We start from the raw sequence: 27,910 nt of genomic DNA on the forward strand, positions 1-27,910 counted from the left end.
GGGGGGGGCTGGAGGAGGGGTTGTTGGCGTTTGACGCGTTGCCCTCGACGGAGTGGAAGGGGCCTGTGAGAGAGCCGAGGGCGGGGTCACGTGGAGGGAGATCGGGGATGAGAGGGAGCGGGGGAGGGGTTGAAGTGCGCAGGCCTCGCGTGGCAACGTGACCCCAGGCGGCGCGAGACACCGTGGCTGATAGAGTCTGCAGCACCGCTCCAACTTCGCCCCTCCCGCCGGGAACGCTACGGGGCCTCTTGCTCACTCCCTGCCCCTCCTCTCTAGGACGGGCGGACGCTCGCGGCAAGGGGCGTGGCCTTGCTCCGTCCCTGCTCCTCCTCTCCCGCGGCGGGGAACGTGGCCTCGCTCCGAGCTTCTGACTGCGCCTGCGCATCCGGCGGCCTGGCCGGTGGTGCGCTGGGTCCCTGCGTCCGCCCTTCTACTGGCCACGTCTCCCGGAAGATGGAGCTGAGCTGCCGTGTCCGGCCTGCGGCCTCTGTGTAGCCGCTGCGGCCTCTGCCGCCGATTTAGCCCCTGCATCCCTCGCCCGGCTGCCAGCCGGGTGCTCCCCGCGGAGGCAGGGCGGGCGCCGGGGCAAGGTGAGGCCGGGGCTGTGCTTGGGCCTAACAGTGCGGCGGGGGATGGGAAGCGGCGGCAGGGGTGGGGGGGTTAAGGCCGACTCCTCATTCTGAGCCGCCTGCTCCCTTCCCCCGTGTTGTGCTGCCGATGCCGACCCTTCTGCCCCCGCGGGCCCCGTGGCTGTGTCTCCTCCGGGGTCCGGGCAGGGCTCGTGTGGGGCACGGCCCCCCCGAACACAGGCACAGTGTGTCATCGCTGGCAGCCTGCGGGGCGCTCCGGGCCAGACTGGTAGAGGTGTATGGGTGCCTAACCCCAGCTGACGTTCTCGCCTTTAAAAGTCTGGCCCTCAGGGCCCGTAGGTAAACATAGTTAAAGAGGTCCTCCAACATGGTTAAAGGGGTTCACACAGTCCACAAGATTAGGAGTTGCACCGATTTTTAAAGTAGACCATTTGTGTTGCGGGAGGTGGGTGGATGGGGGGGGGGGGGGGAGAAGGAGTTCCTGCAAGTGCCTCTGGAGAGGTCTGTATGTCAAAGGTCAAAGAAACTTTTTTCTACTATACACCTGTGGTTATCTGCATCACTTCCCATTTCCCTCTCCATCCCAGTTTGTTTTCCTTTAATCTGCTGCAAGCAGACCATCATTTTATAGTTATAGGGGTTGCTACAGCTGCTAGTAGGTGTTGATGCCCTGAATGACTGCTGGTTTAGTAGCTAAAACTCATTCCTCTACAGTAGAGGTAGTCACATGAATGACCCTGAAATCTTTTTACTTATTTATTATAATTATTGGGGTTGGTGGGTTTTTTTTTTTTTTTTTTTTTTTTAAATTATTTTGTCTGGAGTCTGGACTTTAACTATATATTGACCAAGAAATTTGGACCCTGACAAAAAATAATTGACGACCCCTAGTCTACATTTTCCTGTTAGAACATCTGATTTGGACTCTCTCCAGTAATATGGCATGTGAATGGATGAAACAAGGACAAAACTATTAACATAACCATAGTTTACAACAAAGATAAACCAGATGCCTCAGTTCATCAACATATATTTGATCTGTAACCATTTTGTATCTTTTTGCAGCTCATGCTTTTGGAGATCAATTCTGTATATTTTGTCAATAGACATCCATTATGTCTTGGTTTGCTGATCTTGCTGGAAAGGCAGAGGACCTTCTCAACAGAGTCGATCAAGGAGCTGCATCAGCTTTGAGCAAAAAAGATGGTACAGGGAATGTAATATATGATAATACGGATTTGGAGTCTGCTGGTGAATATCCTGAACTGCACCAGCAAACTGGAGAACTGAAATATCAGACATCATCTAGAGCAACCTATATCTCCTCAGCAGCTGATAATATTAAACACCAGAAAGCTACAATCCTAGCTGGAACTGCAAATGTCAAAGCAGCATCCAAGATGTCTTCGGAGGCCTCTTCTCCAGCAGAAAGTGTTTCCACACCCAGACCTTCTTCCCAGTTTGTGAGAAGGAAAAAGTCTGAACCTAATGATGAGCTTTTGTTTGATTTTCTCAATAGTTCTGAGAAAGGAACTAATGGACGGATGGACCCTAAAAAGGAGAAGAGCAAGACAGTTGTTCTTCAGAATCACTCTCTGACTTCAAGCATTAGTTCTATGCCTACAAGTACACAAAATGTAAAAACTACTGAAGACAATTCTATCAGGAGTCAAAACCATGGTAGCTAACTAGAACTATAGATGTTTATTGAACATAGGTATTTTTAAAACCATGTTATGTGAAGGGTAACAAATTTACTGACAGTAAATGAAATAGATTCTAATATGAGGGAAAGGTGTTCTAGAGTAATGGTAACATGGTTGGGAGACAAGAACCTCTTAATTCTAACCCCAGCACTTCTGTTGATTCACTGGGTGACCTTGGAGTAACCTTACCTATTTCCCTCCATTTCTCCATATGTAAAATGAGTAGAATACATGCACTGCCTCACGAGAGTGCTGTTACTTAGTTGATATCAGTACAGTTCATTGAATATTTGAAGTACTATAAGTGCATGTATTAGTATTATTAAATCAAACCTATTGTATTGAAGTTGGTAAAAAGACTTAGCCCTCCCCTTATTATAGTTTTACTCCTTAAAATTGGGATATGTTTATAGTTAAGAGTTCTTATAACTCTTTAATGATTGATCACAGCTAACTCAAGATGTATTAATTGTAGATTCAGATCACTTGGTACCCTGATTATGTTTACAAGGTATGCCTGCTTTGCCCGCTATAGCATCTTGAGTTTGCCAGTCATTGGTATTAGTTAGTATGTCTCTTAGAGCACCTGACATAAAAGACAGTCCATAACTTTTTGTGGAAGCTAGTTGTAAAATGGAGATGGGCTATTTGTGCACTTTATAATTATTGACAAAAATAAATGTATTGTCACACAGTGTCTGGTTATGTGAAGACTGTATAAACTAAAAGGAAGGGAATGGCACTTAAAACGTTTTAACTCTAGGGCAGGAGATTCAAGAAGTATTGAACAAATCTTGCTTGGATTTATGGTGCTGTTTTCTTGGTGTGTCAGTATTCAGAATTAATGGCCCACCCCATTTCCCTAGGGCACTGTGTGATGTGGACTGTTGAAGGTGGAGCAGGCTTGTTGGTGAGCACAAGGTGAAGTAAAGAGTATGATGACAGTTTAAAACACTGGATTCAAATGGACACCCTTGCTTTGTATTGACTTCAGTCTGCACTCACTGGTTTTCATCTGGTTATCCAAGGTGGATACACTGAATCTGAAGTAAAAATAACATGTGTGGAACAGCCGTTTCTTTACTCTCCCTGCATGTCATACTGTTTCATATTGACACCAGTGCTAGACTTTACATATAAGGCCCTATATTATATGCTCATTGGCATCTAGAATGTTATATAAGACTTCAGTAACCCCCTATTAGGAATCCAAATCCCGTGTGTGTGTTTTCTGGTGACTTGGTCAGAGCACTGTCAGCTGTTAGAGTGTTCTTTCTATCAGCATCCACTCTGTAAAATAGAATTGCTACTTAATTCCCATAATTCAGGGAATTTATGTGCAATTAGGATTTCTAGATACATGAAAATTACAAGGAACTTTTGAATAGTATTACAAAACCTCTTATGGAAGTATGATATGAAGCAAGAATAAAGGAAATATTCCACAGCCTACTACAGGGCTTCAAATCATTGTATTTTCCAGTGTTTTTGTAGTAAACATTTCTATGGTGAAAAGTGCCTCCCCTCCTCCTCAAAAAATACATCGATCAAATACTTTGAGGCCAGGTGGTTAGTAAAGAAGTTGGTGAGGAGATGGGTATAATTGAAGTAACCTTAATAGGCTATCTTATATAAAATGAATAAACTGCACTTTTCTGTGTTTGGATTAGATTTTTGAGGCAAGTTTTCTGCAGCATAGTCATGAAAATGTTAACATTTTCCCACCTGAAATATGACTCTTTGTTATAACCAATTGCCAACAACTATGCCATCTGTGGCTGTTCTCGCTACAGTGTACAAATCATCTGCGTTATACTGTGTACGAGAATATGGTACTATATAGGTCTATTTATTGTGAGTAGCTATTCAGTGATCCATTTTAATGGTGAAATGTCTATCTTTTATATATGTGGATCATTGTTGGTCTACTTACTGTGAGTAGCCATACAAAACAAACATACTTGATTTAACTCAGATTTCTTTGCACAGAAACTCCTGATGGCTCTGATTCTGGATTGGATACACAAGTGGATGTTACAAAAGATTCATCACTGAATACAGCAACTAATCACAGCCTTTCAGCTAATGATGATTGCAAATCCCACGAACTGTCCAATCTTCGCCTGGAGAATCAACTGCTTCGGAATGAGGTTCAGTCTTTAAATCAAGAAATGGCTTCATTAATTCAGAGATCCAAAGAAACACAGGAAGGTAGTCTAGTTTGGAAGCTTATATTTCAAAATATTAACTGGTTTTGAGATTCTAGTAAAATAGAAACCAGTAGTGACTCTCCATCAGTGACTTGTGTTCAGATTCAAGTACTTCTAGTTGAAGTTATGTTGTTAAGCATAGTGATTCCTGACAGTCTAAATGGATACTAAGCTGGAGAGAATGAAAAGTATCTTTGAGCTATCCACGTTAAGCTCATTAGCTCCTAATGAATTTAAGACAAAGATGTTCTGATATGGTGGGTAATATGGCCTTCACTGAAACCATCTGGGGAAAAAAAAAATTTACTTGAGATAGTTGGGAGGAGTAGTCGTTCTTCAACAACAACAAAATAAGAGTGGTGATTAAAGAGACACAATCAAGTTAATTAGACCCAAAATTTAGATTGTATAAAAACAAGGTTTAGGAAAGGCCACTGCCATTAGAAATGTTTACACATTTTAAAAAAAGACTGACCCTTTTTTAAGGGAATAACAATCCCCTGCAATATTTGAAACCCAAACATTATGGCATGTATTATGCAAATATATGAGGCCCAGAAAGTGAAACAGTCTAGAAAATAACAATAAAAAAGTCAAATTGACTAGTCTATATGTTCCTTGCCTAAGCTAATTGAAATGCAAAATAAGCCAATTAAATTTGTAATATTGTTTAACTAATCAAAGCTGATAATACCTCAGGTTAGGGAAATCTTCTTTTTTTAAAACAGTACTGCATATGAATTTTAACCTGATAATTTTGAGTAAAGGTTAAAACTAATATGGTGTTGGTTTTTGTTTTTTAAAATAAACAGTACAAACTCAAAGATGTCATCTTAACACTGACTCATTGACTCTAGTAGTTGTGCCTTTTTAAGTTTTATTTTGTGCTTCAACAGCTTGGGTTAAGAAGAGAATCTGCTCCAGTGTTTAGAGTCAGCTCTCGCCTTTTTTTTTCAATGTTTTATAAACTCAGCTGGTTGCACTTAATTTTTTCTGGTATGGATTGTGATACAAGTGACATTCTAACCACGTGGCATCTAATACTATTTATTTTTTCCTTGAGGCAGCAGATTTTATTGTATGTATGCAAATGTATCCTTTTTTTTTTTTTTTGTAGAATTAAAGCATGCCAGAGCAAGGGTTGAAAAATGGAATGTTGACCATTCAAAGAGTGACAGGGTCGTTCGAGAACTTCAAGCTCAGGTTGATGATCTTACAGAAGCTGTTTCTGCCAAGGATTCCCAACTGGCCGTGCTGAAAGTGCGGTTGCAAGAAGCTGATCAGCTACTGAGTACTCGGACAGAAGCCCTGGAAGCATTACAGAGTGAAAAATCACGGTACTTTAAAACCCATTCCAAACAGTAGTAATAGGTTGGAGAATTCAAGCTATAAAGATTGGTGTCTTCAGTAGTCAAAATGACAGTTGTTATCACTTTCCTATATATCTAGATTTGAGAATTTTAGTTAGGAAAAAATGTAAGTATTATTTAAGGCTTGATTCAGATATCATTATACTTAACGTGAGCGTGCCATTGACTTCAGTGAGAACAGGTCAGAGACTTGAATAAGTTTAATTGCCACTTGCTTGTGTCAGTGTCTATTTGTGACTGAACTGGTATAATTTTTCAAATACATTTTATATAAACCATTTGTGTAATTCTAATATTTGAGAGAGAAGTCTGAAATTTGAGATCTCACATTGGTAGAGACTATATTTGGCCAAAAAGGCAAATAAAGAATGTTTGCCTACAAGTGTAAGAACTTTTCTGTTTTCTGTCCACAGTGGGTATTCAGTAGTCAGTTGAATACTTGCTCCTTTATTTAAAAAAACAAACAAACCGAACCTAAGAGTAAAACTCTTTAAATTCTACTTCTAACTTGGGCAACAGAATATGTGGGGTGCTTTTACTTTTAGATGAGCTGTAGGTTTTATTCTTACTATTCTACCTGTGTTCTGAAGTACTGTTTAAGAAAATAGAATTTTTTCTGCATTAGAAAAGAAAAACATTGCAAAGTGAAAACCAGGCAAACCATTTGATTAGCACTGTCTGACATAAGAGAGTTTGAAAAAATCACCTTATTGTTTCTACCTTGAAAGCATAGTATATAGGCTTACTTTTCAATGACATTCTGTAATACTCTTTTAGAATAATACAAGACCACAGCGAAGGGAGAAACCTGCAGAATCAAGCCCTTCAAACTGTGCAGGAGAGGCTACATGATGCAGACTCCGCATTGAAGCGAGAACAAGAAAGTTACAAGCAGATGCAGGTTAGATGTGAAAATGGAGGTGGAGTGTCAGATTCTGCTTTTGGGTTCCTGAAATCCTGAGATGCTAAGTGCCCTCAACTCCCATTGATTTTGCCTGGAATTAAGGGTTCTGAGCACTTGGCAGGATCTGGCCTCTGAAGAAGTAGGTGTCCCTTGTACACTAATTTATTTAGCTTTTTTAAATTTTATTTTCCAGAATCAGTGATGAAACAGTCCAGAAACAATTGATCACTTTTATTGTAGTTCTGTTTTTACCAGACTTTGTTAGTGTTTCAACATAAAACTCCTCTTCAAATAGATTTGCGAACTCATGTTGCTAATAGATTACTGAACTAGTTTTAACCTTGTTTACTTTCCATAGTTTATACTTTTTGCTTATTACTTAACTGCACTTAATTTGGACAATGGAATCCATTGCTCCATTTTTTTTTTTCTTCTGATTCTCCTGAATTAGTATGCTTTTTGGGTGTTCACTCTACTGCAAGAAAATGTTAAAACCTGCTGCGGCCAGGGGAGAGGCACCCCAAACCAAGCCAGTCGTGGCTGGGGAAGAGGTGCCCCAGCCCCACCTCCGGGCCAGCCGCGACTGGGGAAGAGGCGCCTATCCCATGGCCCCAACCCCAGAGCCGCTGAGGCAGGGAGAAACACTCTCTCTCCCAGCCCCAGACCTGCCTGGGGAGAGGCACCTATCCTGTGGTCCGAGACCCAGAGCTGCCACGGCGGGAAGAGGCACCTCTTTTCCTGCTCCCCTCTCCCCCACCCTCCAGCCCAGGTGCTGCTGGGGGGAGTCCTCTTTCCCTGCCATAGCCTGGAGCAGCCTGCACCCTAAATCCCTCATCCCTGGCCCCCCCTCCCCCAGAGCCTGCAGCCCCAGCGGAAGGCCGCCCCCAGCCCCTGCACTCCAACCCTCTGCCCCAGCCCCGAGCCCATCATCCCCGGCCCCAACACAGAGCCTGCAACTCCTGCTGGAGCCCTCACTCACACACTCCAGACCCCTCAATCCCACCACCGTCACATGAAATTTTGTTATGTGCACCTATATGGAGGTGGTTTACTTCTGAGGGCATTCTGCTCCAAAAAATTAAAAATTCTGCACAGAATATTTTAAATTTCTGCAAATTTTATTTTTCAAATAAATGTGGAGTCTCCAGCATGGCGTTGGGGAGCATAGGTGCTGACTCCGTGGTACCAAGCTCTCCGCCGCACCTCACCTCCTCCTCCCCTGAGTGCACTGCGTCCCCACTCCTCCACGTACTTCCCAGCGCTTGCCACCACCAAAGAGCTGGAGCAAGCTCCAGGAGGGAGTGGGAAGAGCGGGAATGTGGCATGCTCAGGGGAGGAGGTGGAGGCGTGGGGGAGGTCCAGATGCTGGAAGAGTGGGGTGGGGATCCAGTTGCAGCTGGTTGGTGCTTGGTAGGGTAGGGATCCATGTGTGGGTGGCTTGTCAGGATGGTCTGGGTGCAGGGGGAGTGGGGCTCGTCAGGGTGGGTTCTGGGTGCCGGGGGGTGAGGCTTGGCGGGATGGTGTGGGTATAGATGCATGGGAGTTGGGTGGATGCGGATGTGGGAGCAGCTCTCTGTACAGTGATTCTTCCCCCTGCAGCTGAGGAGCAATGCGTGTAGGAAGTGTTGGGGTGCAGGAGGGGAGTTTTCAGAGCTTCCTACAGCCAGGGGAGAAATCTGGGGGTGGGTCTGGCACGGTCCCGGATGCTGTCCAGGGGAAAAGGAAGTCCCGTCCTCCTCAGCCCAGCCAGGACTAGCAGCTGTGTCCAGTGCAGGGTAGGAGTCACCAGCCTGGTCTTCCCTTGTCTTGCCTCCTGCCCCACAGTGATTTACTTCTCTGCCGGCTGCCCTGGGCACCCGAAACATACTGCTGGGGAGGATCTCGTGATGGCTCTTGTGGTTTCCCTTTGCTTTCCCATCGGAAAGTCATTTTTCTGCGGGGAAGCAAAGAAATCTGCGGAGGACATACATTCTGCGCATGCACAGTGATGCAGAGTTCCCCCAGGAGTAAAAATTAGAGGGAACATTGGTCTAAACCCCCAAGTGGACAGTGTCTTTTCAAGGGGCAATTTGCTCATTTTGTCAGTCATATGGCTTAAATAATAGGATGAATTTCCTTTACTCAGTAAAGAAAATATCTGTTGTTTAATGACTTAGATCTGGCTGCTTTCTAGGATTTAGCACTCCATTAAATTTAGTGTGAGTTTTGTCTGAATAAAAAGTACTGAAGAAGATTTTAACCTGGAGAGAGTGAACTCTAATGTCTTGTTTCTTTTATAGTTAGCATTGAAACCTTTTTTGCTAACTGAAAATTGGGATTGTACTAATTGTTTAAACTTTTTTTTTGCCACTAATAGAATGAGTTTGCTGCTCGCCTTAGTAAAATGGAAGTTGAGCGGCAGAACTTGGCAGAAGCAGTTACTGCAGCAGAACGAAAATATGTGGATGAGAAGAGGAGAGTGGAGGAGCTTCAGCAGCAAGTCAAAGTAACTAAAAACAGCTTGGAGTCTGTTAAACAGGAATTGGTGGACTACAAACAAAAAGCTACTCGCATACTCCAAGTAAGCATGCAACTCCCTTCTGAGTATAAGTAACTGAGAAGAAATCCAGGTTAATGCAAAACCATTGACACATTTGATTTTAAAGTGGAATGGAGAAATGAATCATTGGAATGGAGCATCATGTTTAATTTTGTTCCATTTATGTTTTCTACATCTGATCAGTGATATACTTGCTTTTGGACTTTTTATATCAACAGTATATTATAATGGTGCAATAGATTTTAAAATACATAATGATAGAAATTACATTTAATAGAATCCCATGCCGCTGAAGACTGAGTTAGATAACTGACATGAAAATTAAAATCCTGATCCTGCAATATAATCATAAATCATAGAATATTAGAGTTGGAAGAGACCTCGGGAGGTCATCTAATCCAGCCCCCTGCTCAAAGCAGGACCAACCCCAACTAAATCATCCCAGCCAGGGCTTTGTCAAGCCGGGCCTTAAAAACTTCTAAGGATGGAGATTCCGCCACCTCCCTTGGTAACCCATTCCAGTGTTTCACCACCCTCCTACTGAAATAGTTTTTCCTAATATCCAACCTAGACCTCCCCCACTGCAACTTGAGACCATTGCTTCTTGTTCTGTCATCTGCCACCACTGAAGGCAGCCTAGCTCCGTCCTCTTTGGAACCCCCCCTTCAGGTAGTTGAAGTTTGCTATCAAATCCCCCCTCACTCTTCTCTTCTGCAGATTAAATAAGACCAGTTCTCTCAGCCTCTCTTTGTAAATCAGTGCCCCAGCCCCCTAATCATTTTCGTTGCGCTCCGCTGGACTCTCTCCAATTTGTCCACATCCTTTCAGTGGGGCGGGGGGGGGCACAAAACTGAACGCAGTTCTCCAGATGTGGCCTCACCAATGCCAAATAGAGGGGGAATAATCACTTCCCCTGATCTGTGGGCAATGCTCCTACTGCAGCCCAATATGCCATTAGCCTTCTTGGCAACAAGGGCACACTGACTCATATCCAGCTTCTTGTCCACTGTAATCCCCAGGTCCTTTTCTGCAGAACTGCCACTTAGCCAGTCGGTCCCCAGCTTGTAGCAGTGCATGGGATTCTTCTGTCTTAAGTGCAGGACTCTGCATTTGTCCTTGTTGAACCTCATCAGATTTGTTTTGGCCCAATCCTCCAATTTGTCTAGGTCACTCTGGACCCTATCCCTACCTTCCAGCCTATCTTCCTCTCCCCGCAGCTTAGTGTCATCCGCAAACTTGTTGAGAGTGCAATCCATCCCATCATCCAGGTCATTAATGAAGATGCTGAACAAAACCAGCCACAGCACCAACCCCTGGGGCACTCTGCTTGATACCAGCTGCCAACTAGACAGCGAGCTGTTGATCACTACCCGTTGAGCCCGATGATCTAGCCAGCTTTCTGTCCACCTTATAGGCCATTCATCGAATCCATACTTTTTTAACTTGCTGGCAAGGATACTGTGGGAGACCGTATCAAAAGCTTTGCTAAAGTCAAGATATATCACGTCCACTGCTTTCCCCATAGCCACAGAGCCAGTTATCTCACACTCTTAAATGTAGCTTTTAATTTTAGTTTCATGCCTGAAATTTCAGAGCCAAATCTTGCTGAGAGATTCAAGCATGGATCTCATATAGTCAGGGGGCAGTAGAGCATGTGTATTTAAGGATAGAATTTAATAGTTAGCATCTTTATTAATACAAAAGCATTTTTAATCTTTCAGTCTAAAGAAAAGTTGATAAACAGCCTAAAAGAAGGCTCTGGCATTGAAGGGCTGGATAGCCTTACTGCAAGCACCATGGAATTAGAAGAACTGAGACATGAGAAAGAAGCACAGAAGGAGGAAATACAGAAATTAATGGGGCAGATACAGCAGCTGAGAACAGAGCTACAGGTAGAAATCTTTATATGCAGTCCTTGTAGTTAATCACGTAAGTATGTGGGATTACAGTGGCCTTTGTATTGCTTGTATTAGTATCACTATAATGGTATTCAAGACACCTTGTTACGGTTGGAACAACTATTATGCTGCTTTTAACATTTATTTATTAGTATTTAAAAAAAAAAAGTCTCTTGTGGGTGAGACAAATGCTTTGTCATTGATACTCCAGTTTCTCTCCATTCTCCTTGACCACTCCAGTTCCTAGGGTAGAGGTAATAAGGTGTCTGAGTGCATGAGGGGAGAGAGGACATAGGTGTTGCCTCTACTGCTGTCTGTCCTCTTCCCCCATCCCAGGCCCCCATTGAAAGATGGTGTTTCTGCCCAAAAAACTGTCATAGATATTTCTTTGGAGAGCGAAGGGTATGCCTTTTTGTTCTTCTAGGATTCCTTAGGACTGTTGATCTTCACAATAGCTGTAGTCTTTGGGCAGCCACTGTTCCCTTAGTTGGCCCCAGAGGCAACGCAGTGGGGGCATGCAGGGTTGCAGGGTAACCATTACTTGGTTACATGGTACAGTTGGCTGGGCCCTCCTCCCTGCAGAGCAGCTGAGCTGGGGAGCTGCGCTGGTCAGGGAGAGGCATAGGCAGGAGCGGAAGAACAGCTGGGAGCCGCTCCAAGTCACGACTGCTTTAACTCTTCTGGGAGAGGCAGAGGAACAGCTGGGAGCTGCACAGAGTGCCTGCTGCTTTCCAGGGATCGCGGGGGCGCTGTTTTCCAGAGAGGGGAGTGCAGCTTGGGGAGGAGGGTGTGTGACTCAAGTTGTTCCAGGGTTGTGTCTCCCTCCCCCGTTAGCAGGCACGGGTTGTCTGTGGTTACCCCTGCTCCCTGCAACGATGTACAAGTCAACCTGGTGAGTCTTCGACAGGATGAGAATGGAGGCAGTCAGTTGGAGGTACCTAAATATTTTTTTAAAAAAAAAAGCATATATTTACATAGTAAAAAACATTTTTTTTTTTTTTAAATTGTGTATTTGGTCATTTATACCGTCGTCTTTTTTCTTGAAAGCAACGATGGGCAAAAAAGGTGGCTAAAGACACTTAAGTTCCACTCCGCAGGAGTAGTTTTTGCTATAACTACAGGGATAGCTGTGTGGCTTGATGTTACTGGAACAATAATATTTATATTATTTTTAGGATATGGAGGCTCAGCAGGTTAGTGAAGCTGAGTCAGCAAAAGAACAACTTCAAGACCTCCAAGAACAGATTGCAACCCACAAAATGGCCAAACAAGAAGTGGAGGCTGAGCTGGAACGGCAAAAGCAGGTAAAGCATTAGAGAGCTGAGAAACCTTATTCGAGGCCGTGTACAACCATGGCTTTGAAAAGCATTTTGGCTTAGAGTTGCCAGAGTTACTATGAAGGCTCAAAGGAGAATGCTTCTATAAAGTTTGAAGAGAATTTGTCAGTCATTTGTCATGCATCAGCTGTATTTGAAGAAATTAGTTTGTAATTAAACAGCATTGATGATTTGTCTTGTGGGTAGTTTTAGGCCCAATGATTTCAGTAGGAATTATTTGCCACTGATTTCAGAGGGTACAGAATTGGGCATTGTGCCTCTTGCAGTCTGATCTGCACAGATACATTCTTCTGCCTTCAGGGAGTTCAGCTTAAGTTAATGGAACCATTGTGATGGGGCCACTCACCTCACGTGAGTGCCTCCTGTCGGGTGTGCATCTGCCTGCATTCTGTCTCTAGCTGTGCCATTTGTGGCAACCCTTTTGGGTATTTAACTTCTCAAGCAGGTTTTCTATGACTCAGCCCTCCGGCCAAGTCACACACAGTCTGTAGGTGTACAGCAAAATAAACCCCTTCCAGGGTATGAGTCCAACAGGGCCTATCACAGTGCCCTCAGTTAGTATCTTTAGCCCTTTCTCTGGGCTTAGTGCTCAGCTTCTATCTAGGCTAGCTTTCAAATTGTCCTTTTCAAACGGTCCCTGCTCTGAGATGGAGCAGTGCCCCCAGGGCTCCCTCCCTAGAGACTTTTTGCCTTCTGGAGTACCCCAACTGACCCCAGTTGTCCAGCTGAGTCGCTCTGTGTTCTGTCCCTTTCCGAGGGTTTATCAAAGTCCACAAATGCTGACCCTCTTCAGAGTATTCAGTCTGCTCCCTGGGCCTGTGTAAACTCCCCTTCTTCAGGGCTTTGGCCACTCTGTCTGTGGCCAGAGTGGGGAGAACCTGGGCCCACCCACTACTCTGGGTCCCAACCCAGGAACCCTACAAAAACCAGTGAACCCTGCTGTGTCCCATTTAACTGTGCAGCTACTGTTCCATAGGCCACTTCCGCGCAGCCCTTTCATCCTTTCCTTGACACTTAGTTCAGGGCTGAAGTCTTGCTTGAGTCCCTGCGGGTCGGCCAGGAGCATCTTCCTTGCTCCCCTAGTCCCTGCCAGCAGCTGCTCTGTCCAGCTCTGCAGGTGCTATAGCCAGGAGCACCATTCTTGCATCTCTGGCTCCAGCCAGTGACTGATCTGCTCTGTCCAGAAGCTCCTTTTTATATGAGCCTGCTGGACTCTGGTTGCTTCCCCACAGCTGCTCTAGGCAGCCTGGAGGACTCACCTCTACTGCTCCTTTTCTGGGGCGGTGTATGGTAGGCCTGTGAGGCCTCCAGCAGGGGTCTCAGGGTCTGGTACACCCCATCACAACTATACAGGGATCTGATAGGAGTAACTGATTACAGGATTAGGACCTGTGTATGTGAGCATGTTACCCACTATTGGCTGGCTGCAATTTAGAAGGGATATAAGGATATTTCTGTGGGTGGCTGCTCTCAGAGCTCTTTCTTCAGATCTAGTGATAAGAGATTGGTGGTTTTAGAGCTAGAGAGACAGGATTCCAGTTCTAGTTCTGCAAGAACATACTTTATAATGGAAAGGGGGCTGCCTCTTCATAGTTAAGTTGCAACTACAGTCTCATTACAAGATTGATTTCTATCTCACTTTTACTCCAAACAGAAGAGAGAGCCTCATGCTTTTGTAGTCTGAGTTAAATCTTATTGACTATTAGAATGTTTTCTGAAAAATGAATTAAACCGAGTAAGTACTCTTGAAAATAAGTCCAGAGTGTTCCTTTAAAATGTTTGCAAAGCATCTAATGTTTCTTTGGGTGCCTCCATATCTCTAATCAAACTACTCTACATAGCAGACTTGAAATATCAATAGATTTTGACAATGACTTGTGCAAGAGGCAGTTTTTAAGAGCAGGAATAGTAAAATGTGTTTTTGAAAGATCAATACATCACTTTCTCTGAAGCCAGCAGCCAAAAAGATAAAATCATGGTGATGACAAATATTTGCATCATCAAACTCTGAACTGATCTGGGCTAACTTTCAAAAGTGAAATGAAACTACAGGATAAAACTATTCCTTTATACCCTATCAAAGGGTATTTTCCCCCTTTCTCCGCCCCTCCCCCCCAGGCCTAGAAGGAATTTCAAGGGTCTGTTTGCAGCAGGTGTGACAGGACTAGACAGTTTGTGGCTTACCCAAGTTTACACAGGAAGTTGGAAACCGAATTGGGCTTTATATAGTCTTCTCAAATTTCTATATTTAAGGCCAAATGTAAAATGAGGCTAATAACATTTACCCCTTTTTGTAAAGTGCTTTGGGTTCTTCAGATGAGAAAGCACAAGATAAGTGCAAAGCATTGTTAGTGACATTTTTCTGATGAGATAACTACAGGTTAGAGAGGCACTGTGTGCATTAGACATTGGCGGTGAAACAAAGAAACCAGGAGTGTAATCTCTGGTATGACATTACAGTAACTTTTTTGCCATTATTCAGAGTGATGGTAGGTTGTGTTGGGCATTCATTTTGGCAAATTTAGGTGTAAGCATCAGTGTTTCTCTCTAATTTTTCCCACCCATGTGCAGAATGAATTTTGTTATGTGCACCACTATGGAGGGGATGTGTCACACATCCCCTCCATATTGGCGCTCCACACAAAATTCATGTGGCAGGGTGGGGCCTAGTGTTTGGAGTGGGGGAGGGGACTCAGGGTTGGGGCAGAAGGTTGGAGTGCGGGGGCGGTGAGGGCGCGAGCTCTGGGGTAGGGCCGGGAATGAGGGGACTGTGGTGTGGGAGGGGGCTCAGGGCTAAGGCAGAGGGTTGGGGTGCGGGCTCTGGTGTGGGCCTGGGGATGAAGGGTTTGAGGTGCAGGAGGGGGCTCAGGGCTAAGGCAGAGGGTTGGGGTGTGATGGCTCTGGCCAGGGATGTGGGCTCTGAGGTGGTGACGGGGATGAGGGGTTACATTTGGTGCGGGGCGGGGACTCCCCGCAACTCCCTCTCCCCGCAGCAGCACGGGGCTTGGGGTGGGGTGGGGGAGAGGTGCCTTTTCCCTGGCCATGGCAGGTCTGGTGGGGCTGGGCCAGGGGAAGGGCTCCTCTCCCCAGCTGTGGCAGCTCCATCAGGGCTGGGCTGGGGGAGGGGCTCCTCTCCCCAGCTGCGGCAGCTCCATCAGGGCGGGGCTGGGCTGGGCTGGGGGACCTGCACGGCCCTAAATACCCTGTTGCGCTGCCACGCAGCTTACAGTGAACCTAGGTAAGCATGCATATTGCATCATTTACAGGTGCCTAATGCAAAGGGAAAGAATTATGAAGAAAATAATAAATATTGCCCAGGTAATTAGACAACACATTATTCTTATAAAATATAAAGCAATATCACAACACAATAAGCTTAGCTCCAACACAATATTTTTTGAGTAAACTCAAAATTGAAATAGAGTACAACCCATTTGCAAAGTAAACAAAACCTGAGCACTTCTGTAATACACACATTCATCAGCCTGAGATGCAAGTTTATATATACATTGCTTTACTAAAAATTAAAGTGTTATGAAATACATAAATTGATATTTCCCATTTAACAATATTGCTTAAAAGAACATTTTTGCATATTGGAAGCAAGATAACAAAATAATGTACTTCATTCACATTTAATACTTTATTTAAGATTGTTACAAATCTTTCATATGTATATGTAGTTTTATACATATATGTGCATATGTAATATGTACATATGTATATGTAGTTTAAATTACATATAGTTTAAAATTTTAGATAATTTGGGTATACTGGTAGAAGACTGACATCTAGTGGTATAATGGAATAATCCATGAACAAATGAACTTTTTTCTATTTATTTTTTCCTAATATTTAAATACATTCCTACTTGCATATAAGTATGTTCTGTAAGTAGTAAGTCATCACAGAATGTCAAGATATATCAAGATGTTGCCCATTGCAACAGTGAAAGGTTGGGGGCTGTCAGCCCTATGAGAAGTTGACATTCCTGTTGCCTTCCTCTGACTTGTGTAACATCTGTTTGCTCCTTTCATATTTTGTATTTCCAGTGAGATGGTTTAAACATTATTTAAATAAAAAAAATTAAAACACTTAAAAATGGGGTACAAGAGAACTTTTTTTTTTTTTTGCCTAATTCATGCAAAGGGCTTCAGGAAGTCTTGATTACATTAGCCTGTAATAGTTTGAAAATGTGCCTACTTATGCAATCTTTTTTGGACTCCATTGTCCAAATATTGTTACTCTCAGTCTGCTTAGTGTATGGTACTAATAAATTGCTAATAAAGGGTTCTGAGAGCATTAGGCCATATTATGCCATTAGACTTCAAGCAGAACTCCACAGTGATTTCTGTGAGGGGTTCTCTGCTTTAAATTATGGCATAAAAGGGTATGTTGTTAATGACTAGTACTATTAGGTTCATCATTTGGTTGAACACAGACCAGTGTCTTATATCTTGATAGACATTTTTATTGTTGTAAATAAGTTGCCACTGTTAAGGAAAAATAATGAGGAAGGCTGGAGCGTGTACCATCGTGCTGGGAACAATTTATTTTGTAGGATTATCTGTCCTTTTAGAAGTTACATTTTAATTAGATGCTAGCTTGAACTAATTAAAATTCAAAAGTTCAAGTCTGCTTTAGATGGATGGCTAAATGTTTATTATACCAAAGCAGATGGTAGAGTATATCCTGTTACCTCTGTCTTTATGAGTGTGGGATATATTCCAAGGCAGTGCTATATCAAGAAAGACCGAGGTGGAGTGAAAACTATGGTAATATTCTTTTATAGTCATTTAACAAACTGAAATTTCCGTTTTAGGGACATAGTGAGTAATAATAATACCCAAATTATAGGTAAATCTGGTACTAAGTATGGTGGGTTCCCCAGGGTGCAACCTGGCAGTGGGGTACCGCTGCGCCCTCTGTCTTACCAACCTGGGCTCCCTCTCACACTATGATGTTGTGACAAGCAGCAAACCTCTCCAGATACTGCACTTCCACAGACATCCACAGGCAGGGTCACACCCAGCAGCCTTACATGAATGCTTCGCCTAGCCACTCATGAATTAACAATAGAAAGGCTCTAGCCAGTTCTCCCTGTCCCCCAGCCTGGAACCCCAGGGCTGTATCATCTTGCCCTGGTCAGAAGCCTGACCATTGTAAGTTTATAACCCAGTCCACCCCTCCCTCAATGTGGAGAGGACATGCACCAGCTTTTGTTCCTGAGCAGATTTCCCAAGCACTTCAACCAAAACACAATGTTCTAGGTAAAACATAAGACAGATTTTAAGTGTTTGTAAGTAATAAGTGTACAGATCAAAGTTGGTTACCCAAGAAATAAAAGTAAAATCACAATCTGAGTTCTATAAACTAGACAGATTTGAATCAAGCAGTGTCTCACCCTGATGGTATCGTTCCTGAATACACAGGATTCTTTTTTCCAGTCTGGGACCACCTCCCCAATTCAGTCTTCATTCTCCAGGCGTTGAGTTCTGTGGGGAGAGAGGCCAAGTGATTGTCACTTTCCCTCCTTTATAGTTTCTTCCAGCTTGCTGGAAACATCTGTGATTGTGACATGGGTCAAGCAGTCTCCATTGTCTACATGCTATCACTGAGAAGTCTCCATTGTATAGGTTCCTTGGACAGTCCTTGTGAGTGTGTATTCCCTTTAATGGGCTATTAGAGCATCTGACTCCTCCACTGTTGCACCAGAAAGGCTGGTCGTGGGTGTTCCCAACCTCACAACATATTTCTGTAACATGCACATAGAAAAACTTCATAACTCCACATACAATGATAGCCCATACAATCCAACAGGATATTAAAGTTCAACAGGTCAAGTCTTTTAAAATGATACCTCACAAGATACATTTTTATACAAAACATATAATTATATCACCATGGTAAATATCGGGGTGCTGGGATACTACTTTGGAGCACAGTGCCACACGAAGATAGTTGTGTTAACATACATAACTGTGGCGTTGCATATATGGAGATTGTTTGTTTCTTTAAAGTATTTGCTGTTCAGGCTTTTGATATTGAAGACTGGTTGAGGATCAGTAGGATAAGGATTTGTTTCCTTCTGCTTTGTGTACTCAGTGATTTGAAGGGAGAGTACAGTTATGTGCTGCTCTAACAGTAAATGACTGAAGTAAGACAGATTTTAAAAACATCACAGTAAACATGTTAAATCTTTAAATGGGAATTTAAAGGCGCTGTTCAAAAATCATGGTACTAACAAGATCTAGGGTAATCTTCACCGCTCAATCGGTTGCTCTTGGCTAAATCCCTTCCTTCATTATGTTTTCTCTTCTTAGACAGTACGTTTTTTCAGGGCAAAGTAAAACCCTCTGCTTTAGTGTAAAGCCTCAAATAGTGGCTAAAACGTCACCCAAAATACTTTCCAAAGGCTGTCTACTAATCTTTGTTTTGTAACTGGTTGCAATTAATTTTATAGGAACTCCATTACAATGAGGAAGAATTGTATCGGACAAAGAATACCTTGCAAAGCAGAATAAAAGACAGAGAGGAAGAAATTCAAAAACTGAGAAATCAGGTAACTTATTTGCATTTAAGAATATTTAATGCTGTTAAGTCATTAAAAACACTAAACTACCTTCTTTGTTTTAGCTTACACTTTTGGTTGAGTAAAACTCTGTTTTTCATCTGGTTGTAAAGCTGTTAAAATGAAACTGTTAGATTCCATTTGATAAACTTTGGTGCTTGCACACATCCTTTTAATAATCAATCATTCAGATTCCAATAATGAAACCGAGTATATTAGGTTTTAAGAAAATCTACTCTACAGTGAAAATTAACTTTGGAGTAAATATCAAAAGCAAACACAATTTTAAAATGTTTGTCTTCAGAAACAAAGGGCTGTATTGTCTGATAAGGTCCTGTATGTGCACAAGATGACTAGAGAACCAGGTCCTGAATCCATACATTCTCTCCTGTGAAACAACAAAAAAAGGTATTGATGATTGTATGGGTAGTATGAGTTTCTGAGCTGGATCCTGTTAATGTAACATTTATTTGTTTCATTTCATGCAAATTATATACAAGGCCACACAATGCACTGTAGACTATTACAGGAAAAAATGACAATCTAGTATTAAACACTACTTGCTTTACATTTTGGATGTCAAAGGACTTGAAAATTGTCTTGATATATTTTTCTTTGAACCCAGTGGGGCTTGCTTTCCTGATGATAATGCTTCACTATACAAAATTTACTTCAGAATGTATGTATTGTCCATGTGTACCATGCCCTGTCCTGTGCAGCTGATTTGTATTTGCATTGCCTGAATGCCAATAGTCCGTGATCACTCTGGTATCTCACTGCAGACTCTGTACTACCACTTAAAATGTATGATGACCACAGGTGGCTAAGATTCAACTTACAGCAGGTTAGATCAGTGCTACTCAAAGTGGTGGTCTGCGGACTGGTGCCGGTCCATGAGGCATCAGCTGCCGGTCTGCGCGCACATTGGGGGGAAAAAAATTGCCAGTCCCCCACATCAGATAGTTTGAGAAGCACTGGGTTAGATGATTGGGTCAATGTCAGTATATTCAGGCCTTTGCATACTGAAGCAGGTGTAAGATCTTCAATTGAACACCTATTTTGATTCTATATAGGTGCTTTACTTGGCTTTAGTATTCCAAAGGATGCAGTTTCTTGATGCTGGTCAATACTTAACAGTCAAAATGGTCTCTCTTAAGGAATTAAATGACTTCAGTATACTGGTGCTGATGGTTTTAATTTTCTCTGTCCCTGGTGATAACTGGCATGTAACCTTGTCTTTGTAAGGTGAACATAAGTCCATTGTTTGTCACTGGAACTCTATCAAATATAAATTGGAGAGCCTCTTGAGTGTAAACTGCAGATCACATTTGTCTGCCAAGACTTTGTTGCAATCAAGCCTGTCTGGTAGAACTTGCCTGATGGGAGAAATCTGATGCTCACCCCCTTTTGGAGACCACATATTGCATCTTCAAGGAGAAGAGAGGGGGAAGAAACACACATTCTTTTTCAGCACAGTAGTTCACACTGAGTGGATTAAGCCATCAGCAAGCACTCTGCTGAGTGTACAACTATGAATTTGGCACATTTTTTTTCCTGGACAACCAAACTTGGCTAAGTTTCCATAATCATGCACAGTTTACAGGATGAATCTTGAGTGTTTGACCTCTACCTGGCCTGTGCTGACTTAGTGTTGTCTTCACCACCATCAACATGGCTGTTATCTCACGCATAAGATTCAAGACATGCCTTGAATTGTGAATCCAGTTAGAACCTGGATAGAAACTATAAAACAGAATCACTTAAGAAAGATCCACTTCAAGTGTCTGCTTTCAAAAATCTCTGCAAATTGGACCCTATGGACCATGTTGCCTTAGGCGTGGCCTACACTACAAGCTTATGTTAGTATCGCTGTCGCTCAGGGGCGTGGAAAATACTCACTGAATTCCTGGCTTGTACTGAATTCCTGGTGTAGACAGTGCTATGTGGACAGGAGGACTTCTCCCATTGACATAGCTACCGCCTCTTGGGGAGGTGGATTAACTCTGCCAACGGGATAAGCTCTGCCAACGGGGTAGGAGCGTCTTCACTAAGCGCTGCATCGGTGCAGCTACGCCACTGCAATGCTGTATGGATAGACAAGCCCTTAGTCTTGTCCTTCTCCCTCTGCTGTTCGTCTCCAGTGCCCATGTACCTCGCCTCTCCCTAATTCTCCTTCACCTATGTCCAATTTTGTGCCTTCTTTAATGCTGCCCCTTAGGTTTGTAACAGCCTCCCAACTAACTGGGATCAAGTTGCCTCACTTCCCGCCGTTCTGTGAATCTTGCAGGTGTAATGGCCATGGGCCGATCAGTAATGGATTCCTACACAAGCCAGGAGACTACTAGGATTTGTTGTTAGGTGCAAACTCGCTTTTGTATGGCAATGTTCACATGGGGGTAGCACTATATTCATAGATACTTGCCAGGAACTTCCTAGTGAAAGCAGTTATCAAGGCATAATTCTTCTACAATCAAATTTCTCTCTCTTACATTTGTTAATGATGGCGGTAGTAGTAATAGCTGTTGCATCATTAAAATCCTGAGGCATCCCACTCCTTGCATCAGCCTCTCTCTCATAGGACTTAGGAGTTGAACTATTTCAAAGTCTAGATTTAATTTTTGTTTCATCTTCTGCCTTATATTTTGCACTAACTTTTCTTTTTCAGCTCACAAACAAGGCTTTGAGCAGCAGTAGTCAGTCAGAGCTGGAAAATCGGCTTCATCAGCTGACGGAGACTCTGATTCAGAAGCAGACCATGTTGGAGAGTCTCAGCACAGAGAAGAACTCCCTCGTCTATCAACTGGAACGCCTTGAGCAACAGCTTAAGACTATCCAAGGCAGTAGTACTAATGGACCTACAATTAATATGGCAGGAATTGACAGTGGTGAAGGTAAACATGGAAGGATCATATTTAAAAATGTGTGTGTGCTCAGCTTAACTAAGGACTCTTATATTCCCCATTCATTTCCCTAAACATCTCTCTATATAAGAAAAATATGGTAAATAAGACGTTTATTGAGTTGATCTTTCCAATTATAACTAGTACAGTCGAAAATAGCCAAATAGAGACTGCTTTTCTATGTGTAGGCAATTTTAAGTGAATTTAATAAAGCAAAACTTCATTCTTCATTCTCCCCATTGTGCTTAATAATATAGCAAGTATGTTCTTTTAAAATCAGTTTACCATGACAGCTGCCAATGCAACCGGCAGTGCAATTTCACCTGTGAATTACTTTGTTTTGTGGGTTTAAATATTACTTGCATATGTGTCCTGTAATAATTTTTTTTTTTTTTTTTTTTTAATGGAGGGGGGTTGGTTGGTTGGGTTTTTTTATGGTTTTTGGAAGGTGGGGGTTAGAATAGGTGTTCCATTGTGAGATGATCAAACTTAAGTGGAAGTTTCTGAGAAACCTTGAATGCACTGTCCTCCATTTGGTTAAAATCAGTTTGCCCTCATTCTGTTTTCCTTGGAAATCTCTGAGAAAGTAGCCTACAAATGTGTCTTCTCCACTGAGGTTGGCTTGGCTGCTTTGAGTAGTATCATATCTCAGATGTCTCTGAGAAACTTCAGCTGCTATTGGTTTCTGCTTTGATACCTTACTTTGATTCAACTCTACGAAAGAAGTAATTGTGCTAACTTTAAAAACAAAATACACCCACTCCTTGAACTTTGATGTAAAATGCCTGCCCAGTTGTTTGCCTGTGAAATGTCTTTTTCTTTTAAAACTCCCTTTGTCAGGAGAACAATAAAATCTGAAATGACACATTCAGTTTTTCTGCTCTTCTAAAGCTAAACTAAAATAAGCCAATTTTGTTCAGTCACACTTAGACTTTCAGACCAGGATACATCTATGAAAATTTTAACCTGGGTCATCTTTTTTCATGATATTATAAAACCCTGAAAAACAGGAATTTATTATCAGAAATGCAGTCAGATACAGCTATTGTATGACAAGAGTTCCTTTGTAATAAAAGTAAAGCAAATAAGAAAATCATTGCACTATATACTTAAGAAATGATAATGAAGCAAAGAAATTATTTTGGAGTATAAAACATCTGAACTGAATACTAAAATGCTTATTTAGTCGATACAGAACTAGAATAAAAATCACTTTCTCAGATGTACTTTTAACTAAATTGTAATCTTATCCAACAATTCCTCTCAAAACAGAAATCCCCTTTAAATGTACAGTGATTCATCTGATTTGTTTTCCGTTGTGCACTGAAAATCTTGAACACTTCAAAAAGGTGAAATTAAACATTAAACTCTGTCGACCCTACATAGACAAATACGTTACCTAGGAAGGCATCTTTAGCCTACTCAGATTTGTTTGTTCTTTTGTTTTAAATTAGGTACTCGCATGCGCAGTGTTCCTGTCCTTTTTAGCGATGTGGATGCTAACATGGCAGGAATGTATGGAAGAGTTCGCAAAGCTGCCAGTAGTATAGACCAGTTTAGGTAAGAGTACATAAATCATAAAGGAATGTTTCTCTTCTTGGATTAGTTCCTTATACAGTCTTCTTCCTCAGTGCACCTTTTATTTTGAATTGTTTCTAATTGTATAAAAACACACCCATACATTTAGTATGGTACAAATTCATATTAAATATTGACATGGTTAATTCCCATTCACTTTATTCCCATCATAATATCTTGTGAGTGAATAGTCTTGTGCTACCACAGATTATGTTAATAGTTGGGTACATGGTACAAGAACCCATCAGGTTTTATTGGACATTGCAGAGTTATCTTGCATATATAAAAATTAACTTTTACTATTGTCATGCTTTCTGCAGTTCACAACTGAGTGCAACCTCAGGGCAAACTGTTAGAAAGCAGGGCAGACACCCCAAACTGGTGGTATGTTCTATGATTAGGTTTCCCCAACCCAGTATCAAGTGTGACCTCCTGAATCACTATAGCAGTCTTACCATAGAGTCACAGTCCACTGCGGCATTTCAGTCTATCTTAGTGATTGTTGGTTGCCATATACCAAAGATCACAAAATATTCAGGTTGCTCCCAATCTCAAGAGACCAGTCACTTACCTTTTAGATATCACACCAAAGATGACACTGGTAGCCAGTCTTATAGTATATTAACTAAGGATTTATTAACTAAGAAAAGAAATGAGTTAGACTGTGGTTCCAAAAGGTGACAGATGATGTAATCTGTCCACTGAATGTCTTTTAGGGCTACCCCAGGTTGACCCTGGGGATCTCTGCTTTTGTTTCTTTGCTCCAGCCCTTATGAGAGTCCAAACAGCAAAGATATAACTGTTTCTTCTTGTGATCATCTTTATATGCCCTTCCCGCAGAGTTCAAACCAATGGGACGAGTGCTTTGTACGTAATTTCTTCATGGGTGGATGGGGCAATCAACAAAGTTTTTTGTTTTGTCCTATAATGCCATTTAGTTTTGATAGCCCTTCTTGATGGGTGGGGGAAACCACTCTTACAGCCTAGGTTCACAAATTCAGAGCAGGCCTTTTTACATTTATAAAGCAAACTTATATTTTACTTTGAAACATGAGATACAGACATTACAAGTGAGATTAATGCATGTAGAAACTTACAAGCATTTTACAGAGACTAAACACATTCTTACAAGTCTTAACACCCATCTTGAACAATACTAATGTATAGGTGAGCTTCCAGCTATGAATTTGTCAGTGCTCAGCTGATGCTTACAGCCTTGGCCAGAGCTGGCACCTGGTCTTCCAATGTCACAGCCACTACTAATTCTCCTCTTCTTTTCTTCTTCTGAGTCTTTGGCAGAGAAATCCTCTGTCAGAGCTTTATCACTGTCATGTTTCTAAGTTACTTAGACCAGGAACATTCCACCTGATCATGAAATGTGCCCAGTGTGTTAGTTTTACTGTTACATATTACAGTGTGTCATGGATCAGCAATAAGGGTATGAAAAGTAGCTGTTATAAATTATTAGCTACTTTTTCAGTGTTTCCTTTCTCAAATCCTTTTTTAAAATCTTTTTTTAAAGTATCCCCGAATAAATCCATGCTATGAACTAAGTGTCCTCAAAATATGTGCCTAGAATGAGTCAAACATGCTTTGGAACCTTATTCTGATCTCTTGTCTCAGGAGTTATCTTATCTTTCTTATCTTAGCCTTTCCAAAAAAAATGTCTTCTCTGGAGCTTAAGCTTATGTCAAATTTCAGTTGGACGTAATAGTTTCAAACCCTTGAAAACGAGGATGCCTCAATAGGATATGCTTTGCACCTCTATAGTGATTTTAATATTAGGATTATAAATACCAGTGCTTCCTTGATGAGTGGCCTGTTGTATGTGACACTGTGATTTAAATATTACTTCTGTATTTGTATTGTGACTTTTCTACTAGCGTATTTTTATTTTATTAAAGCAGATTACAAGGCCATGATGCAAACTACTGATATGGTATACTTCATGTTGCATTTGTACTAGAATTCTACAGGCTGTTCTGTTTCTCACGTATAACTAAGTGTAAGAATGGCACAGACCTCTTTCACTAAGATTTTCGAAAGATCTTAAATGAGTTAGCCAACTAGATCTTGTAAGTCAATGGGAGTTGGGTGTCTAACTCCTTTAGGATTTTTTGAAAGCCCTAGCCTTTGTTTCTGACAAGGCCTAATGTGACATACTTATAGCAACAAGGGGACTAGCTTTTTTATGGTCAGAAAAGTACGTACAATTTTGTGTTCTGTCTAAAGACTAGTTTCTCTCAATCCAGTAGCTGTTGTGAATAAGTAGTAAAATTCAAAAGCAGAAATGTGGAAAACTATATGTATAATACCAATTGATGTTTACAATTTTGTGGGGGTCGGGGTAAAGGAACAGGAATATTTTTCTGTTCTCACATGTGTATTATACTTTCACAGCATTCGACTGGGAATCTTTCTAAGACGGTATCCCATAGCAAGGGTATTTGTAATCATTTATATGGTGAGTACATTGTTGTGTAGAATTTTTTATAGTCAGTTTTATATAGTATTTGCCTTCGTCTATACTTCGTCTATATTTGCCTTCGTCTATTTGCCTTAGTCTATAAAAGAAAAAGGGTATCTAATTAGTTTTGACCATTTGTTGTATTTTATAGTAGACTATAAAGACTGCTTATGGAACATGGGTTCTTGAGTCCTGTAGCTTGACAATATATGTACAGTCTTGCCTTGAATTTGTAGTGCTTTTAAAGTTTTTACATTTGTGTAACTAATACTGGTTGTAATTTTGTAGTCTCATATTGGAAAGTATAGCACATTTCTATGACTGACTAGCTTCCATTAAAATAACAACTTGGGAAACTAATGTTTTTAATAACATTTTACCTCAGCCCAGTGATTAATAATCATTCTTTTCAAATACCTATAAAAGCAGTGAGCTTGATTTTTATCTAATTTTGGGCTATAGAAAGGAAGTTTGTTCTTCACATCTTGCATGATTGTCAGTGGAATTTCTCCCAGTTTCACTAGAGGGTTAATGTCTCTGTCAATTGATGTGCTCAGTAGTTATGTAAGTAAGCCCAGCTGCAGTGTGCTGTTGCTTTAAAGATTTCAGTACTCTAACTCCATATTTCATATGCAGTGAAAAATGCCTTGCTTGAGAAAGCGTAATGATGCTTTTAAAATAAATCACTGGGTGAATGGGGTTGCCACTCTTCGGGGATACAAAGCAGCCAAATACACACTTGACAAAATTAAAGGTAACCACACTTTTCTGTACCACCACCTCTCCCATTTTTTGAGTGATAGATGGAATTTGGCCATTTTAATTCCCCCTTCTCTCTTCCCTTCTAATGTGACACTGCCATTGTACTGTTTAGTAGGTGAACAAAATGCTTCATACTGAAACTGTTGAGAATTTTACTAATTAATATGGTTCTGAAACCACTTTCTAACCTGGGTCTCAGTATTTTGAATTAGCTCTGTATGGGGCCATCTGTAATGTAATTCTTTTTTATCAGAGATGGTCAATGCCTAGCAGGACACTCAGACATGTTAATTGTAATTTTTTAGCAAGTTTTTCATAATTTGCTATAAAATGCTTCTTGCATTGGAATCTGGCACAACGCTTCACTGTGCAGATCAGAATAGTTTTCCTTTGCTAGGTGCAACGGAATAAAATGGAAGGAACCATTAAACAGATATTTTGTGAAAGGCCTAATGTCTACAAAATTAGCTGCTTCTGTCTACAATCAGAATTTCAACCGTTGTAAATGATGGATGGTAGTCAGCGTTGTGTGCTAACTCCTTTTTTTTTTCTTTTTTTTGGCCAGGCATTGCTTCACCTCTGGGTCATGATTGTTCTGCTTACCTACACCCCAGAAATGCACCATGATGGTCCAACGGGCAAATAGACTGAGACATACTTTATGCTAGTGCTCACTATATTCTGGACTGTGTGTATATAAAGTGATTAGTACTGAAATATGGGGGAAATCACATTCCTGGCATAATCTATGGAAGAAAGACAACCATCATGCTTGTTTTATCACTACTTTTTAAAACTTAAATTATTGGACAAATATTACCACATAGCTTCTTCAATTTACTTAAAACAGCAGCAGTTTCCAGGGAAAAGGCAGTTGTAAAGCTAAACATAGCCTTTACATTTTACATAAATCTTCTGATGGTTCATGTACAACATAAGATTCACACCTGCATAGAGATACAAGGATTTCTAAGAGTACAACTATATATGGTACATACTCTAGATCATACTGGACATGGGCTATAATCAGGGAATCTAATTGTACTTAGCAATTTAAATAAAATTTATTCTTCCTGTT

General features: G+C 41.6%; 1 protein-coding gene across 2 annotated transcripts; it reads left to right on the forward strand.

Annotated features, from left to right (window-relative positions):
- Positions 1-27,910, forward strand: GOLGA5 (golgin A5). Of its 2 annotated transcripts, XM_037900854.2 has the most exons (13): positions 1-590; positions 1,656-2,270; positions 4,286-4,507; positions 5,624-5,843; positions 6,654-6,777; positions 9,137-9,340; positions 11,041-11,211; positions 12,393-12,521; positions 19,018-19,116; positions 21,791-22,016; positions 23,480-23,585; positions 26,004-26,067; positions 27,398-27,910. In XM_037900854.2, the coding sequence occupies exons 2-13, from the start codon at positions 1,706-1,708 to the stop codon at positions 27,476-27,478; spliced, it is 2,211 nt and encodes a 736-aa protein (XP_037756782.1). In that variant the 5' UTR covers positions 1-590; positions 1,656-1,705; the 3' UTR covers positions 27,479-27,910. The 2 variants fall into 2 exon arrangements, with proteins under 2 accessions (XP_037756782.1, XP_037756783.1); XM_037900855.2 differs by lacking the exons at positions 23,480-23,585; positions 26,004-26,067; positions 27,398-27,910 and adding an exon at positions 19,430-19,533 and having other exon boundaries at positions 141-590; positions 21,791-21,920.

Source organism: Chelonia mydas, chromosome 6 (genome assembly GCF_015237465.2).
Source record: "Chelonia mydas isolate rCheMyd1 chromosome 6, rCheMyd1.pri.v2, whole genome shotgun sequence".
NCBI classification, from domain to species: Eukaryota; Metazoa; Chordata; order Testudines; family Cheloniidae; genus Chelonia; species Chelonia mydas.

Coding starts and splice junctions, on each gene's coding strand:
- GOLGA5 (XM_037900854.2), top strand. CDS start 1,706: ATGTCTTGGTTTGCTGATCTTGCTGGAAAGGCAGAGGACCTTCTCAAC. Junction 4,508..5,623: donor ATCCAAAGAAACACAGGAAG/GTAGTCTAGTTT, acceptor TTTTTTTTGTAG/AATTAAAGCATGCCAGAGCA. Junction 6,778..9,136: donor AAAGTTACAAGCAGATGCAG/GTTAGATGTGAA, acceptor TGCCACTAATAG/AATGAGTTTGCTGCTCGCCT.